General features: G+C 44.3%; 4 protein-coding genes across 4 annotated transcripts in view; 1 reads left to right on the top strand and 3 right to left on the bottom strand.

Annotated features, from left to right (window-relative positions):
* Positions 1–1,888: 1,888 nt before the first annotated feature.
* LOC101774969 (MADS-box transcription factor 20) lies at positions 1,889–6,582 on the bottom strand. Its single transcript, XM_004962888.3, has 8 exons — positions 6,116–6,582; positions 3,546–3,630; positions 3,381–3,445; positions 3,038–3,137; positions 2,901–2,942; positions 2,685–2,723; positions 2,312–2,403; positions 1,889–2,193 (listed from the first exon to the last, which is right to left on the bottom strand). The coding sequence occupies exons 1-8, from the start codon at positions 6,304–6,306 to the stop codon at positions 2,073–2,075; spliced, it is 735 nt and encodes a 244-aa protein (XP_004962945.1). The 5' UTR covers positions 6,307–6,582; the 3' UTR covers positions 1,889–2,072.
* Positions 6,583–9,178: 2,596 nt separating this feature from the next.
* On the bottom strand, positions 9,179–12,356 carry LOC101774578 (protein SPIRAL1-like 3). Its single transcript, XM_004962887.3, has 3 exons — positions 12,207–12,356; positions 10,694–10,935; positions 9,179–9,621 (listed from the first exon to the last, which is right to left on the bottom strand). Exons 2-3 carry the CDS (start codon positions 10,910–10,912, stop codon positions 9,535–9,537), a joined length of 306 nt encoding a protein of 101 aa, XP_004962944.1. The 5' UTR covers positions 10,913–10,935; positions 12,207–12,356; the 3' UTR covers positions 9,179–9,534.
* Positions 12,357–14,095: 1,739 nt separating this feature from the next.
* Positions 14,096–16,559, bottom strand: LOC101774171. Its single transcript, XM_004962886.4, has 3 exons — positions 16,218–16,559; positions 14,565–14,721; positions 14,096–14,463 (listed from the first exon to the last, which is right to left on the bottom strand). Exons 1-3 carry the CDS (start codon positions 16,485–16,487, stop codon positions 14,309–14,311), a joined length of 582 nt encoding a protein of 193 aa, XP_004962943.1. The 5' UTR covers positions 16,488–16,559; the 3' UTR covers positions 14,096–14,308.
* Positions 16,560–16,755: 196 nt separating this feature from the next.
* Positions 16,756–17,027, top strand: part of LOC101773770 (glycine-rich RNA-binding protein 4, mitochondrial) — a 3,990-nt gene continuing 3,718 nt past the window's right edge. Inside the window, exon 1 of the mRNA XM_004962885.3 lies at positions 16,756–16,909. The gene's annotated coding sequence lies outside the window, so the exon portion shown is untranslated. The remainder of the gene's footprint in view (positions 16,910–17,027) is intronic.

Genomic DNA, 17,027 nt, shown 5'->3' with positions numbered 1-17,027 from the left:
GGCAAATAATTTCAGTGAGTAGAGTGCCGACAAGCGAAGGTAGCAGCAATAATATAGCTCACCACGTCACAACTAGGACCAAAGGAGAGCATCTTTCCGTTTACAATTATATTCTGATTTTTTTTTTGCGAGGAAGGGCAGCAGGTTTTTTTTTTGGCTCGTATCTATCTTCTGGTAGACAGTTAGCTTATATATCTTTGGTCCATCAGCAACCCAGTCTATATGTCTAACCGGCCCATAGTGGCCCGTAAACTTCCACGACACAAAAATAATGCGTGCGGTACTGGTTATTGCTTTTCGCTGCCTGTCAGCATCGTGCGTGCTAAGCCCCATGCAGCAAAGCACATTAGCAAGCAACAAATGGCCCCCGTAATTTATGAAATAAATGTATTTTATGACCCTATAAACACGGGCCATGGTAGTATTTTTTCCACCTGGATCCGATGACATTTAATTTTCTTTTAAAAATAAAATATGAGTCGTATTCAACGTTTTGAGACACTAGATCCAACATTTTTTCAAATACGATTCAAAATTTTGAACCAACTAGTTCAACATTTTTTTTTCAAATCTGGTTCAACATTTTGAATCAATTAGTTCAACATTTTCTCAAAAATTGATTTCAACATTTTGAATCAACTAGTTTAACATTTTTTCAGATCAAGTTCAACATTTTGAATCAACTAGTTCTATATTTTTTTCAAATCTGGTTCAACATTTTTAATCATCTAGTTCAACATTTTTTTTTTCAAATTTGACTCAACATTTTGAATCAACTAGTTCAGCATTTCTTCAAATCTAGTTCAACATATTGAATCAACTAGTTCAACATTTTTTTTAAAAATCTGGTTCAACATTTTAAATCAACTAGTTCAACATTTCTTCAAATCTAGTTCGACATTTTGAATCATCTAGTTCAATATTTTTTTGAAATTCGGTTCAACATTTTGAATCAGTGAGTTCAACACTTCTTCAAATCTGGTTCAACATTTTGAATAAACTAGTTCAACACTTCTTCAAATCTGGTTCAACATTTTGAATAAACTAGTTTGATATTTCTTCAAATCAGGTTTCATTTTGAATCAACTAATTCAACATTGCAATGTTGCAATAGTATACCTAAATTGTTGAAGTAATATAACAAAAATGTTGAACCAACATATTCAAAATGTTGATATTTAAAAAAGATAAAAATAATATAGTCATATTGGATCTCATTTTGTTGAAAAAATTCTAAAGAATATCATGGTTGAAACAGAATTGAAATTCGATAAATTCTGAAGAATATCATGGTTCAAAGGGAATTGAAATTGGATGCACCATTACGGAGAAAATCATGTTTGAAAATTTGGAGATCAAAAGTTCCTACCGCCGGTGGCACCTATCAGACCAAACTGTAGGGTGTAGCGTGCTGCACGTGCTCTGAACTGCTGATTAACCAGCCGGCCAGCCTCTGCCTCTCCTAGCACACCCGCATTTGTTTCATCCAACTGCTTGTTTTCGAACCGTAAAGTGGAAGATGATTAGCTAACTTTCTTCCGGAAGATGGATAGGAAATCCGGGGGGGGGGGTTTTTTTCGGAGCATGCATGAAAGGGGGCGGCCCACCATAATCTAACTGCAAGCTGATAGTTGAACATAGCCCAACATGCAAAACATAGCCCGCCATGCATGCAGCAGGAGGACTTCCAGTAGGGAAGCCAGACAGCCCAGATAGCTCCCTGGCCCAGATAGCCCAGCTCGAATTCAACCAAGGCTGACCCGGCCCATACGGACCCAAATTTAAGCCCATATACCAAAAGGCATCCTGGACCCTCTCTTGGCCTGGTTCTTCAGAGCTAGCTCGGGAAAATCAACAACAGCTGCTGACATGACATGGCATGGTCACATGAAGGACATCAGCATGTGTTACAGAAACCACATCAAACAAGAGGAACAAGCTGGAGCTTGCCACCAGAAACTTTAAACAACAAACTACATGCCAGATGTTCAGAAACTACAAGGGAAAAACAGATGTTCAGAAACTACAAGGGAAAAGGATTGACATCTAACAACCTGCAGAGCACCAGAAGTTCAGTGCTCCTCTAGCCGCCGTTGGCCGACGGCCGGGGGCCGTAGCATCCACCACGGCAAACCGCCGGTCGCCGCTCCGGGTGGCGCCGCCGGCGGTCCTGGCTCGTCGGAGTCGCCAGCACTGCGGTTTATACCGGCCAGTTTTCAGAATTTTTTTTTCTTTTCTTTTTCCAGTTGAAATAACTGAAAGAAAGAACGTGCCAAGCATCCGACTCCCATGGATATGTTGAGTTGCTCACCAGATGTTCAGGTTGGGAACGGCTGCTTCTGCTGCAGTAGAGGAAGCTGGGCTGTCCTTGGCGTGCAGGGATGGATCCAATGCAGCCTTTTCCTTCTCATATGAACACAGAAGCACACACCAGGTTACAGGTCAGATCAGCTGCTACTGAGCTGAAACTCTACGAACAATGCCTTACGTACAACTTCCATGTTCCAAAAACGTGTCAGATATTAGACAGAGATTAGAATGCATCACTTATGACAGAGATTAGCTTGCCTTTACGTAAAAACAGATTAGCTTGCATTTCATAAAAGAGTCCTGAAAACTAAGTGCTGCACTACTCAGGAGGCAGGGATGCTTAGTGTTCCATAGGTGAAAATAAGAAGATTTACCTTCTGAAGAAGACTATTTTGTTCCACCAAAAACCTTTCCTGCAAGAACGGAACACTTCTGATTACTTTCACATCTCACCAAAAAACAGAAGACAAAGGACTAACAAAAACATTCAAGAATTAGAAGAATGAAAGCCGAATAGCATTTCACGTGTTGAATAAAAAATGTTTTTTCCTAAAAGATGAAAAGGTATAATTGCTTTATTTGGCACTTGCCTTCTTTCGGAGCTCCTCGATCGAGCTGAGCAGGACGTGGTCCTGAAATAAAGTTGGTACCCAAAAAAAAAAGTCACTGCGAGCACTGACGTTGTGGGTAAAAGACATGTACATTCAGCGTTGCATGTGACCTGTACCTTCCTGGATCTGATGTTCCTCAGAGCGCTGTCTATCTGGTCCTCCAGCTGCTGTACCTCTCTGAATGTAAGGGACTCAAGTTGCTCCCCCATGAGATTCCTGAGCCATTGGATAGCATGCATATGACAAGTGTCAGCAGATAAGGGCCCTATTTGTGTTTCATGTATCAGAGCTCTATATGCAATGAGACATGCCGATCGGGTGAACAGGAGTTTGTCCGGCAAATGCACATGCATCTTCCAGAGGCTGTTTGGTTAATTTGATGCAGCCAACTCAAGCTTGATCTGTTTAACAGTTGTTTTATTTGGTCAGTAATTGTTTGCAGCTCGCACTGTTAATTACCTTTGGCTCTTCTGTAGAGCTTCAATTCTGGACCTCAACTTGATGTGGTCATAGCTCATGTTGCCCTGGAAATTGTAAATGAAGTGTGATTAGTAAGAACAAGCAAGGGCACAAAGTTTTCACAAATCTGATCCCATATTCCAGCTTAAATTCATTCATATATACCTGCATTTCTTCAGGGTGGTCTTCCATCACATCCCCACCTTCACATAGCAAATACCTCTCATATCGGTCAAGGATTCTCTCCATGCTGTTAAAAAGAAGAAATTGGGGGGAGATAATTATTAATACCTTATTGTCATCCTATTATTGCTATACCTTTTTAAAAAGCGAGAAATATAATGGAAAGAGATAGTTAAAAATTGATGAACTATCTCCCAGTTGAGTTATGTAAAGGTCAATTTACGATGTGAAGAAGAAGCCTTCCCCAAATCGACTAGAATATATATAGCATAGAAGCAGACAATAAAACCACTGCCCCACAAATCATATATAGACAGAAGAGGGGGTAGTACATGTAAGGGTACAATGCAATCCCATCCAACAACTCGATCAATAATCAATCAAGGGCTGAGTAAAGGGATCCACATAGCCAATACTACGTTTGCATTGTGTTTTTCTTTTGATCTTGTCAGTTTCAGTAGCTGGTACAATGAGGCAGAGCACGGTAGATTATTGAAGGCAAAATTTGTTGTAGGACACGTAAGGTAATGTCCATTTGCTGGTGCATACTGTTCAAAACGCTCTGTGCCGATAGACACTTTCATTTTAGAGACAATTTGCTGAAAGACACCGCCTCGATTAAGATAATATTCTCTGCTTGAGGAGATGAGAGAGGGGATTAAATGTCAAGTTTGCCCCTGGCTCCACCGGTCATGTTTTTCTTCTTCCTCCCTCCCGCTCTTCTTTTTCTTCCTCTGCCCCACCGATCCCCCTCCCATCTACAAGAAATTAACTCCACAAAAGACAGGACATTCCACAACTTGCGCTCGATACGACCGGACTTTATCCCATCCTCATCCCGTACGCGCTCTCATCCACTCATTCTCTTTTCTCTTTCTTCCTCCCGCTCCCACCTTTTTGCTACGGCGGAAGCGACGCGTCGCGGAGCTCCTACGGCAGGAGCGCGGTGGTCGGGCGTGCGCTGAGTTCCAGTGACGGATCGAGGGCGGCGTCCTCAGTGCGAGCGTGCCGCCCGGCCCGGCCCCGCGAGCTACGCAGCAGCGGCCCGGCGGTGGCGGAGCGGCGTGGCTCCAGGGCGATGCCGACGGTGACGCGCGGGCGAGGTCGCTCACAGGCGGAGGGAGCTCCACGGCCCGGCGTATGCGAGGCGGGTGGTGTTGGCGGGGCAGCGGTGGGCCTCGGCGAGCCTCGCCCACGGCGGATCCAAGCGGCGGCGAGCCTGGCGAGGGAGCCGATCAGAGAAACGGGAACGATCGTGGGAGGAAGTAGATAGAATTTGGCCGGTCAGGGGTCCTTTTACTCCATTTCTGTCTCTGCTCCACCGGAAACTAATATTATAATAGGTGCGGTGTCTTTGGGCAAATTAACGCAGAACTAGAGTGTCCTCTGGCTAATTGCAATTTTTTTTAAGTGTCTCAGAGCAAATCCACGTTACTTTGCATGTCTAGTAGCAAATTTTACCATTATTAAAATCCAGGCAGCAGTTCATATTTTGGAGCAAGAGGCTAGCCGCTGTCCTTTGCAACTCAGCGACGCCCAAGTGTACTGTTCTGCTGGACTCCACGAACAGCTTTTGTTAGACATGGATCAGTGTCTGTCAGCTGCCACAGCTCATTCATATGGAGGCGATAGGCAATGAAAATAAAGCGGCCAGCTTATCAACCGTCAAATAGTATTTTTCTCTCACAATAAATCAGACGATTCAGATTTTCAGCCGGCTTATAAGCTGAAAAGAACAGGCCCAAAGGTTGTAGGTCATGTTCATTTGGTTAAAGCTTAAATTTTAAAGGCATGTAAAACGTACTACTACATATATAAGCGACTAATAATATACTACAATAAAATACTTTAGGTATATAGTAAGTTCCTTTTTTAAAATGAACAGGTATAGTAGTAAGTGCTTATATAGTGTAATGCCGTAGTCTCTTCAATAGTGTAACCTTCCTGACTATAAGGTTAGTGAAGCACCACCACCTTTTTTGACAAGGATTTTGTTTAATTTTCTTGAAGAAATGTTTGCAGCAAAGTAACATTAGAGTCCACTCCATGCGCAGTGACTACTAAGGACAGGGCCACGGAACACCGTGACGTTTTGTTTGCAAGGACATGTTTCTTTTTTCTCTCTCTCATCGTATGCATGCATGGAATCTGGGTGTCAGTGTCACTGTACCTCCAGTGGGATAAGCCTGCACTGTGCAACAGGCGACCTTTCCTCGTCTGAACAGGATCTGAGCTTTCCTTTCGTCGGTCATCACGTGTGCAGTGCAGTGCCGTGTAGAGTACTAGAGTTACAGTTGGAGTACACGGTGGCAGCTGCACAGTGCCGTACAAGGCAGGAAATGGACTGTACGATACTTCCATAAATAGTGCGTACGAGGTGGCCTCCTAATTATTGATATCTATAATCTAGTACTAGGGAGCTGAGCTAGATTCGTGTACCGGAAAAAGAAAGGCATCATGCATATCGATGGCGCCTGGCGCGCGGCGGCCATGCAATGCGATGCAACGCCGGCGCCGGCCCTGGCGATGGACGCACGTAACGGAGATGGTACCTGCCGTGCGCGGCGAAGTCGTGGAGCCTGCCCTTGTCGGAGAAGACGAGCATCGCGACGTCGGCGTCGCAGAGCACGGCGAGCTCGCGCGCCTTCTTGGCCAGCCCGCGCCGCCGCTTCGAGAACGTCACCTGCCGGCTCACGCTGTTGTCGATCCGCCGCACCTCCACCTTCCCGCGCCCGCGCCCCATCTTCTTCTTCGTCCTGTTCCGCCGCGCTAGCTGTCTCTCTCTTTCTCCAGCTCGCCGGCGGCGAGCTCTCTGCTCCGCTGCGCCCGTCGATCAGTGGCCAGACCACGGACGTGCAGGTAGCTGAGGCTGAAACGAGGCTGCCTAGAGCTATAGCCTTTGCGGCTATTTATAGCAGGGGAGTAGGCTGACTAGTAGTAGTAGCAGTTGCCTCTGCGCGGGCGCCGGCGCTGTCGACTGGTGGTTGGCTGCGTCGCCTGCCGCGGTGGGCTGCCACGTACGGCGCGTGGCCGGCGGCCGTAACGAGGCCGGCCGCCGGGCCCGCCGGGGGGCAGGCGGAGGAACAGCCAGATTCCCGTCCTCTTGCCGGCAGGACTGCGCGGAAATGTGGTGGCGGCGTCGCTGATAGGAGAGATCCGTGAGGAGATAGGAGGGTTCCTCTTTTCCTGTCTGCCCAAATGTGCATGTGCATGGGATGGGACATGCATGGTATGGACTGTGCTGTGTAGTGTGTAGGTGATTCAGAAGTGTTTGGATACGAGGTGCTAAACTTTAACAGGGTCACATCAGATGTTCGGATACTAATTAGGAGGACTAAATATGAGCTAATTATAAAACTAATTGCACAGATGGAGTCTAATTCGCGAGATGAATCTTTTAAGGCTAATTAATCCATCATTAGCAAATAGTTACTGTAACACCACATTATCAAATCATGGACTAATTAGGCTTAATAGATTCGTCTCGCGAATTAGACTCCATCTGTGCAATTAGTTTTGTAATTAGACTATGTTTAATACTTCTAATTAGTATCAAACATCCGATGTGACAGGTGCTAAAGTTTAGCCGGGGGTATCCACCCCTCAATTCCTTGTAACCAGCTAGTCTGTTCAAAATCGTGCTGATTTTTACGGATGGCATCAATCAAAAATTCAAAATGCTGGTGAAACCTGAAAAGGAGTTCATGCAGAGATCGATGCGAAGGTACTTGAGGTATCCTTTCCTTTATGTGGCCATTGTGGTGTTGCTACATCTGTATCTGCAATTCTGCACCCATCTGATGGATTCTGATGAGCCGCCTGGCTGCTGTACGAGTATGGCAGCAGCCTTTCTCCATCTTCGAAATATTCCGCATAGATTGGAGCAAGAAATTAAAAGCACGTACACCGTAATCTTCATGTCAAGAGTTCTGAGGATCGCATGTTTCACATGGGCGACGTCGAATGGGAGGGACACGAATTCGGTGACCAAGAAAAGAATGCAAGCAACCAATCTCGATCAACTCCGTTTTACGGCTGCTAGGATGGCGACTAAGGGGTGTTTGAACCTCCTGCTAAACTTTAGCACCTGTCACATCGGATGTTTAGATACTAATTAGAAGTACTCCCTCCATCCCATCCAAATTATAAGTCATTCCAAAAATCTTGGAGAGTTAAAGTTTCTCAAGTTTGACCAAATTTATATGATAAGATAATAACATTTATGGTGTCAACTAAGTGTCATTAGATTCTTCATCAATTATATTTTCATAGTATATATATTTGATGTCATAGATCTTTATAATTTTCTCTATAATTTTGGTCAAACTTGAGATGCTTTGACTCTCCAAGATTTTTGGAATAACTTATAATTTGGAATGGAGGGAGTATTAAACATAGTATAATTACAAAACTAATTGCACAAATGGAATCTAATTCGCGAGACGAATCTATTAAGCTTAATTAGTCCATGATTTGGCAATGTGGTGCTACAGTAACCATTTGCTAATGATGGATTAATTAGCCTTAATAAATTCGTCTCGTGAATTAGACTCCATCTGTGCAATTAGTTTTGTAATTAGCTCATGTTTAGTCCTCCTAATTAGCATCCGAACATCCGATGTGACCCTGCTAAATTTAGCACCTCGTATCCAAATACTCCCTAATCTCCCGTTACACAAGTGCTACTTGCGTCTTGTTCAGCATATGAGAGTTGGGACGATGATATAGGGCTTTTTTTCTATTTATGATGTTGGGCGCTGCGACTTTATGAACATTATTTGCTCCTAAACACAGTCTTTTGCATGCTAAACTGATCATATTACGCAATTAAATGGTATTATTTCCCCTTGACAAAATTGTCAAGGGCTTAACGACTACCTCGCGGTGTGCAATCCTTTATGTATCTGAACATCAGGTGAGTACGCTTTTGATGGACATTTGCTAGTTCTTTATTGGGCTTTACTGAACCACTAGTGAAAATTGGACAAGGATGGCCGTTCCTCTAGTAGTAATCTGTGACGAGATAGTTTTTTTTTTTTTGCTTCCCAAATATGCATGTGATGAGATTGATTGGAAAGATTTTCAATCCAAAAGTGTCAATTTATCATTTATGGGTTAAACCGTTAAAATCGTACCTAAGTGTTTGGAGATATGATTAGCAGTGTATAGTTGGTAGTTGGTTGGAGTCAGATTCCTCTGATAACAGGGGAACCAAATGTTGTCACCATGATGGACAACACACTGATGTCACAGTTATGTGGAGGAAGCATCGATCAGTGTAGGCTTTCAAGTCGCGCTGCAATATTTGATTAGTTGTTCCCATCTGAACCGTCGTCTGCAGCCATTTGGCAGCCTTCTCAATCTTCGAAATATTCTAGACAGACAAGTAATGCATACTAGCAGTTAAATTCGATAAATTACCAAATGGCGAACATATCAATTATCATCATCATAACACATAAGAGATCATGCGATTGTCTCGTTAGCGTTTCGTCAAGAAAATATTACACCTTACCTGTAGTTTCAGTGCGTTTGAAACTGAGAACTCATCTACTGCAGCTGAACATCTGACAGTAACTCATCTATCACCTCACCAATACAGAAAAGATAGAAACTTCTGAAGCTCAACAGAGCTTTGAACAATTTTAGTACAACAATGAGCATTAAACAGCAAACAACGTATCCAATACGACACAACTTGAACAGTTTTATACATCAAAGCATCACTCACGATAATGTCAACATAGTCGTGACGCCCAGTTCCATCAACAAGGATAGAGGTCAGCTCTTAGTACTAGTAGCTGCTGATCGACATACAACACACACGAACGCATGCGCACGCAAACAAGCAATCCGAGCAACGTACATACCATGAGCAGTTTGATAGTTACTCATGGGAATACAAGTTTTTTTTTTGGTTAAGTAGGAACCTTTCTTCCAAGCTCATGGTGGAACTAACAGCAGGTCGGCATCACTTGCCGTCCTTGCTGCCACTGAAAAGATAGTCGAGCGAAGAGCCACCACCTGGAGCAGCTTGCACCTTGGTTGATGGACGGTCCTGCAGCATCGCACGGCAGCTAATATAAGCATAAAATGTTTCATGGTCCAGATTTCTTAGATGTCTCTGAGCATTTTCAGCTCTGTTTCAAAAGGCGGCACTTAGCTCCACGACCTCCACCTAGGCACTAGGCAGACCATCACTGCCTCACCCAGCATCTAGGCATTTTGTCTAGGTACTAAGAGCATTTTCAAGGCTTGATTTATATATGGAAATGGGAGAATTGAGGATGGAAGAAGATGAATTATGGTGATAGAACTCATTAATGCCTAATCATGTTAAATACGTTGTTTTTTATACCAAATTCATCTATTTAACATGCTATCGAGGAAAAAACACAATCTCCCAGGAACACCTAGGCGCTAGGATACCTGTTCAGAATAAACGATCATGAACATTGGGTTGTCATATATAAGGTATTTTAGTAAACTACTCACTATTAAGAGTAGAAGTGCATGACAAATTTAAGAATCCAAAGGATTGAAGGGACTATCCATCTGAAAGGCCAAACAACTCAGTAGATAGATTAATGCAAATTGCGTAAGCACGAGACATTGACATTTACATGTGTGGGAAATTTGAAAGTTTCGGGTCACTGCAAAGCATAAGTAGACCCAACAGTCTCATGCGTTGTTCGAGAAAAAGTAAACCCAAATGTTAGAGTCTTGTCTTGTTTAATTACTAATGCTCACCACATAACAACAGGCAACATAGATTATTCCCACTGATATTAATGCCATACTAGGATTTAACAGCTATGATTGCAATAAGATGTTACAAACATAACAAGGATGATCTGGGCTCTTCTAACTGTCAGCGATTTACTAAGATAGGTCAGTTGAAAGAGCTTGTCAATGTAACCATTCGTATAAATGCAAATGGAGAACAAATACTATAATCATATTCTTAAGGGTACTCGTTGCAAAATCTAAACGAGCACTTCTAGATCATAGGCTACAAGCAAATTATGAATGAGAGCAAACAGAAAAATTTTCTACATCCACCAGCACAACACCCAATCGCTAGTCCAAAATAGCATAATCAAAATGCCCAAGTGTCATTGGATACTGACCGTAAGGAAATTTCCACAGTTCTGGCCTTCAGCTCTCATGTAATTGTTTGATCTACTACTTTGAATACCAGCTGGGATATCTTTTAGTTTCTCAGCAGAGGACGGAGGTGTTGGCTTTTGAACAGGTGCAGGCTTCTCAGCTGATTTTGGAGCTTCATCACTACCAAAGAGGTAGCCTAAGGAACTCTGACCACCCCCACTGCTAACACCACGACCCATCTTGTTGAAGTTTGTCAATTACTCTGCAAAAATCAGTTTGAGGTATAAGAACAGTGTTATCTCCAGAGGACCCAAAAAAACTTAAGCAGCATGCAACACAATATAAAATTCTAAAGACAGAATCCATGCTTAAAACAACAAAAGGAGTTTCATTGTGCTACTTTTGTTCACCCAATAGACAGTTTACCATCAACAAAACGAAGAATTTTCAGTTGTTGGCATCTAATGACTCAATTTCTTAAGCTAAGGGGGTAGGTCACACTAACACGTTGCTGCATAGCATACCAATAATTAGGTAAACATGAGTACTCAAGTGCCCGCACATACTTCTGACTACTGATCAACCACCATTTTTACCCAATCTAAAGTACTAATTCATATGACTGTGAAACAATCTGTAAAAGGGAAATCCATACATGAGTACAGCTTACTACTTCGGCTTGCTTCCTTTTTAAGCAATGTCGTTGAACCACTTACACAAAATAGTAATAAGCCGGTGCCACAAGATTTGCTCAATTATTGGTTCAGAGAAAAGTGCGAGCCAACTAAAGAAACCTGGTCTGGTACAGCCTATTGATGTATCCACCCCAACTCCCCCTGACGGGTAAGCTATTGACAGTGGCAGCAAACAAGACACGATGGCATTATAAAATTTCTCATCTATAGCGACACAAGCAAGGCCAATTGCGTAAAGGCACTGTTCAAAGTTCAAAAATAAATTCCAACATGCGTGCACGCACGCACCGTGGTTCGTCACCGACAAGCCAGAAACATTGCCATTTTTCTTTAAGAAGAAACGCAATAACTAGGAACAGATTCGCGGAATCTCTGCGCCTAAGCTCCTGTTCACAGCAGCGAACTGTCGAGAGCGCCGGCAAACCGAGGAACAGATCGAAGACCAGCAGGCTCAAGCAAGAACTGGATCGCACAGCGCGGGATTACCCCCACATATCGTCAGGGAATCTAGCGATCCGGGAATCTAGTTATCCAGCAAACAAAGCCTCGCCAGATATCCACCTGAATCAGCACATCGCGATGGCAGATCACACCGCTGGAAGCAGCAAAATGAATGCAAATACACCAGCAACCTACCCCCAAACGTCCAACCCGAAACAGGAAACCAAAACCCACGCCCCAGCGCGCCGAGGACGCGGCATCAGGCCGTCCCAATCGCCAGACTGCCAGGAAAATTGGGGGAAAATCCCCGCCAAACCTCGGGGGAAATGGCGGCAGCGGGGGAGCGGCGATCGGTGCCGGAGCCCGCGGCGGAGCTAGATTCGGGGAGATCACGCACCTCGGTCGCCGGATCCGGGTGGAGGAGGCGGGGGATCCCGCAGCCGCCGCTGCTCGCTGCCCAGAGCCGCAGGTGAGGAAGGCACGGAGGGGGAGCCTCCCTGGTTGGCTCGCCGTGGCTTTTTTTAGTGGAGGGAGTTTTTTTCAATACAGTCCCTCAAGTTATCGCTAATTTCGATTGACATTGACATGGCAACCGGGGGTAATTGTGATTGGTAATTTATGCCGCATTTTATTTATTTTCTCGCCAATTTTTATGTATAGTTGAAATGAACCTAGCCATTTCAACAGTTATGGTAAGTGATTTTGTAGATGACACTGATTCCAATACTAAAAGACTTCATAATTGATGTTCTTCACGGGTTATTCCGTGTAGTCTCATGTGTTGGATGCAGATGGTTATACATGTAAATATTCTATAAGTAAGGACTAAAAACTAATACATTTATTTTTCTCTGATTTCTGTTGGCCACACAAGAAGGCAAGTTTATTGTGTAGCATTTTACCATTTATTTGATGGCTAGAGGCCCCATTGTTGGGTGCATTAGGGTCATGGTTTCCAATCAGAGGTGGGTATGATGCAGGGCAATGGCAGGTTCTAATGATCCAGTGGGTGGATTTGATCGACTTGTATAGGTAACAGGGCCCCGCAAGGATTCTTATGTGTGGATTGTAATTAGAACATGTTTTGATGTCTAGAATTTAGAGCCCAACGAGTATCAGCCATTGGATCATCCTTCCTTATTGCACACGCCCATTCCATTTCCAACAATTGACATGCACCAGGGGACGATGCGGATGGTAATATATGTTGAGCAATATCGGGGAATGGTGATAATATCCGTTGTGTTCGTTTTCTCACCGAAGTTTATATTTTAATATAAAAGAGCCTTGCTATCGAAATTATTGCTATAATAGTTTATTGCTTCGCATCAATCTAATAGAACTCCAGACAAATGGTATTGGCAAAAAAAAAAAGAACTCCAGACAAATGATCTCCAGTATAACAGTTTCTCGATTCACACCCATCTAATAAAACTCGACGAATGATCTCTGCTGTAGACCTATAGTAGTTTGTTGGTTCACATCGATCTAATATTGCTCCACACAAATAGTCATTTATATGCTTAGACTTACATTTACCATGCATGCACATGTTTTACATGTGAGACCTAAAAAAAATGATATGTCATATTTTTCTATTCAGGTTTTTAAGACCAGACAAGCATCTTTGCTATAGATCTAGATCTGATGGCTAGAGGCCCTGTGTGGGGTGCATTCGGATTGTGGTTTTGCATCAGGTGGGTATGATTGAAGATGATTGGTTCCGGCCTTCCAGGTGGATTCGGTGGATCAGGTGAGCGAGATCTAGGTGGGGGTGGGGCCATGGAGCACGATAGGGATGAGCTATATTTTGGTCCAACAAAAAGGAGTTATTGCATTCCATTCCTATTTCCTCTTACTAAAATTTTATTTACTTAGCTCCAACGTGTCCCTCTCCTTTGATGATATAAAAAGTTATGAAATGATGTGTTGAATTTTCTGATCTCCGAATCCCTGATCATTCCCACTTGCCAAGGGCAGATTTCAAGTGCTTGGCATAGCACTCAAATCGAAGTCAATGAGCACATTTCAAGGGGATCATACCCAGAAAAGAAAAGAAGATCAAGTTTTTGAATAAACTGCTAAATATAGGTAAATTAAACAACCATAATGATTGTGATGCCTGATCTGCAACACTTGCAATCCACAATTGATTCCAATAATGTAACCCAACTAATGAGTAGGAAAAAACTCTTTTGAAAGAAAAAGGTCACAGGCTAACAGCACAACACACCTCGTATCTCACTCTTCTTCCTCGTATCAACGACAGATGAACAGTTATGCACAGGTAAAAAAGTGGAGGTGCACATATCATTGGTATTGCTATAAACAGGGCATAAACGTATTGGTGCATATGTTCATCCGACAGCTCCCTGGATTTCAATCTTGTCAAACACAATTTACAGCCATCTGAGTAGAAGGGCTTAAACCCAGAAAGGAAATATAATCATAAGCACAAGGGGAGATACTTGATGTTAGCCTGCTCCCTGTGTATGGTATTTATTCGCTGGATCCATCATCATCTTTGCTACTAAGGGTGTCATCTTTGCTACTAAGGGTTCGTATTATCGCTTCTAGCACCTTGATATCACTATCTTTCTTCGCAATCTCCTCTTGCTTCAGCCGCAACTCCTCCATGTGTAACTCAAACACTCCTACAAGATGTAATCGTGATCAAAGAAAGCATTCAGTTCTCGAAAATGCTTAGCCTATCAAAATGCTAGGCATGCTAGTGTAGAAACAGGACAGTACATACTTGCAGTGTTCTCCAGCTCCTTTGTGACCTCCTGTGCACGTAACTCTGCGGCTCGTTGGCCAGCTTCAGCCTGCCGTTTCTCTGTACGAGCTCGAGCTGCGGCAGAAATGGCAGCATCGAGTTCGCGTTCAAGAGACTGAACCCTCTGGTCAAGAACCTAATCCACAGAAACAAGTGCAGACTTAGGTAACTTATGCCAGAAAACCAATAAACATGACCACCTATTTCCCCATCTAGAACATATACGGATCCGGCCGCAGCAGAGTCGAATGGTCAATGGAATTTGCATTTATGTACTTCCCTCTGGATACATATACTTTTCAAATTTGAAAGTACATGCAAATCAGGGAAATAACATGTTTTGGTTTTGTACCATATACATTGTTTCATAAATTACAATAACTAGTATAACACATCACTTCATAGTTCATACACTGGATTTATTACTACAGATGCACTGAAGACACAAACTTTATTAGATATTTATAAAAAAACCTTATAAATTACTATTTATGCGGAGATCCTGAAATACAAAAATGTCCTGCAATCCGAAGGAACTAACTTTAGTTTAAACTCAATATAGAAAGTGATGAGTTTACAACAAATCAACTAAATACTGATGTCTTAACTTATGCTTCAACAGACTCCAATTAAGTTGCTATAAGCTGGAGTTCGTTGCAATAAGCTTGAGTTAAGGACCCCAAGCTATCTGTGATAAAACACAAAAGAGAAAACAGTACATAACCTATTCCCACAATAGAGTTTAACAAATTAGCATAGCATGAACTTTTGTTTCTGGAGATTGTGTAATCTCTTCCATATCATCAAATTGACAATATATGTAAAACTCAAAGGAGCAAAATTTGACAGCTAGAGTCAAACAGATGGACACATCATAATATCCAACAGATGAACACGTCATGTGTTACCCAGACAACCTTGTTCTAATTTTTTTTTATCAAGTTAGACACCCTGCACCCATATCATCCAACTGATATTTGGCGTGTCCCCAAAAAATCTGCCGAATCGGACACCGACACCCGCGTCCATGTAACACAGCCTATCCAAAAGATGGACTTGTAAATCCACCTTTCCAGATTTTTGCGATAGTTCATCGCGTCGCTAGATCCAAAATTTAGGCTGGTAATGCACATTTTGACAAAGTACATCCCTGTATCTTTACTTTTCCGCTTCCCAAACATCATATCATTGTTGGCATATTACAGTAAAACAACAAGCTTGCATATGGAGTGCAAACATCTTAGAGTGTGTCAAGTCCAGCACCATTCTACAATAACGAAGAAAAGATGAGAGGTTTCATTGGCAAGCCTTTAGCATTCAGTTTGACCGATCAATTTTTCCATTCCATCAAAACAACAAATTCCATTTGATCGGACTCGATACCAAAACCCATGCCAAAGAGACACAGGCCACACTAGAGCGAACCATTGAATCACCCAAAACCACACCCAGCTCAAGGTCCCCTCTTGCTTTCAGAGTTGCGGGTTCCGCATTTCAAGTGAACTGGATCGAATCCGCGCCCTTCAGAAGGCGACGCCAAGCAGCTGGAAGAGGAACCGCAGAGAGGGCAGGACCGCAGGAGGGATCGGGGACGGACAGGACGCGGCAGCGACTGTGGGGAGTACGCCGTACCTTGATGGTGCGCGCCTGGTCGGCGGCGAGCGAGGCCTTGGAGAAGATGTCGTCGTCGACGAAGACGGCCTTCCGCGCGAGCAGCTTCTGCAGCCCGTCCACGTTGGCGCCCAGCTCCCCGAGGTTCCCGATCGCCGCGCTCCACCGCTCCCCCGACGCCGCCGCCGCCGGGGCTCCGGACGACGACGAAGGAGACGGCGATCCCGAAGCAGCCGCGGCGCCGGGGGCGGGCGCGACCGCGGCCGCGGCCTTCTCCCTCTGCGCCGCCATGATGATCCCCGCCGCCGCCGCCGATCTCGGCGGAGTCGCTTCCTTCCCCCGTTTTTGCGCTCTGGCCCCTGCACCTTGCCCGAAATTACAGAAAAGGGACGAACCCCGTGCCGACACCCCGCCAAGTCACTGACGTCCGGGACCACCTCACCTGCGGGCCCCACGCGTCATCGCCGTTACACGCCATCCCCTCCCGTTACCGCCTCCGCCTGAAATATCCGTCGCCCACCCGCGGGCGTGGAAAATATACGAGCGGATCGGACGGTCCGATCCGCAGCCGCTCGTGCCGATCCGACGGCGGAGGCCGCTCCCGCGAGCCCTATATGTGCCTTGCTCCCCCCACCCGCGGCCTCCTCCTCCTCCATTCGGCTGTCGCCGCCGCCTTCCCCTAAACCCTTCTCCCCGAATCCCCTGCTCATCGGGTAAGCGCTTAAACCCTAGCAGCTAAATCCCTGATTTTTTAGGCTGTTTTCGGTCCGATTGATGCGGTCCGTCGCGTGGAGTGATGCGCGCGGCGGCGATCCGCGTCCTTTCTCTCTG

Source organism: Setaria italica, chromosome III (assembly GCF_000263155.2).
Source record: "Setaria italica strain Yugu1 chromosome III, Setaria_italica_v2.0, whole genome shotgun sequence".
In the NCBI taxonomy this organism is placed as follows: domain Eukaryota; kingdom Viridiplantae; phylum Streptophyta; class Magnoliopsida; order Poales; family Poaceae; genus Setaria; species Setaria italica.
This window is presented reverse-complemented; position numbering and strand designations above follow the sequence as displayed.

Bases quoted from the DNA above. Each gene is read 5' to 3' on its own strand.
- LOC101774578 (XM_004962887.3), bottom strand. From the start codon at position 10,912: ATGGGTCGTGGTGTTAGCAGTGGGGGTGGTCAGAGTTCCTTAGGCTAC. The intron at 9,622-10,693 runs GTCAGTATCCAA...GCGATGCTGCAG, and splicing joins ACTGTGGAAATTTCCTTACG to GACCGTCCATCAACCAAGGT.
- LOC101774969 (XM_004962888.3), bottom strand. From the start codon at position 6,306: ATGGGGCGCGGGCGCGGGAAGGTGGAGGTGCGGCGGATCGACAACAGC. The intron at 3,446-3,545 runs GTATATATGAAT...TACAATTTCCAG, and splicing joins ACCACCCTGAAGAAATGCAG to GGCAACATGAGCTATGACCA. The intron at 3,138-3,380 runs GTAATTAACAGT...CCAATGGCTCAG, and splicing joins GCTCTACAGAAGAGCCAAAG to GAATCTCATGGGGGAGCAAC.
- LOC101774171 (XM_004962886.4), bottom strand. From the start codon at position 16,487: ATGGCGGCGCAGAGGGAGAAGGCCGCGGCCGCGGTCGCGCCCGCCCCC. The intron at 14,722-16,217 runs GTACGGCGTACT...TCTGTGGATTAG, and splicing joins ACCAGGCGCGCACCATCAAG to GTTCTTGACCAGAGGGTTCA. The intron at 14,464-14,564 runs GTATGTACTGTC...TACATCTTGTAG, and splicing joins GGAGCTGGAGAACACTGCAA to GAGTGTTTGAGTTACACATG.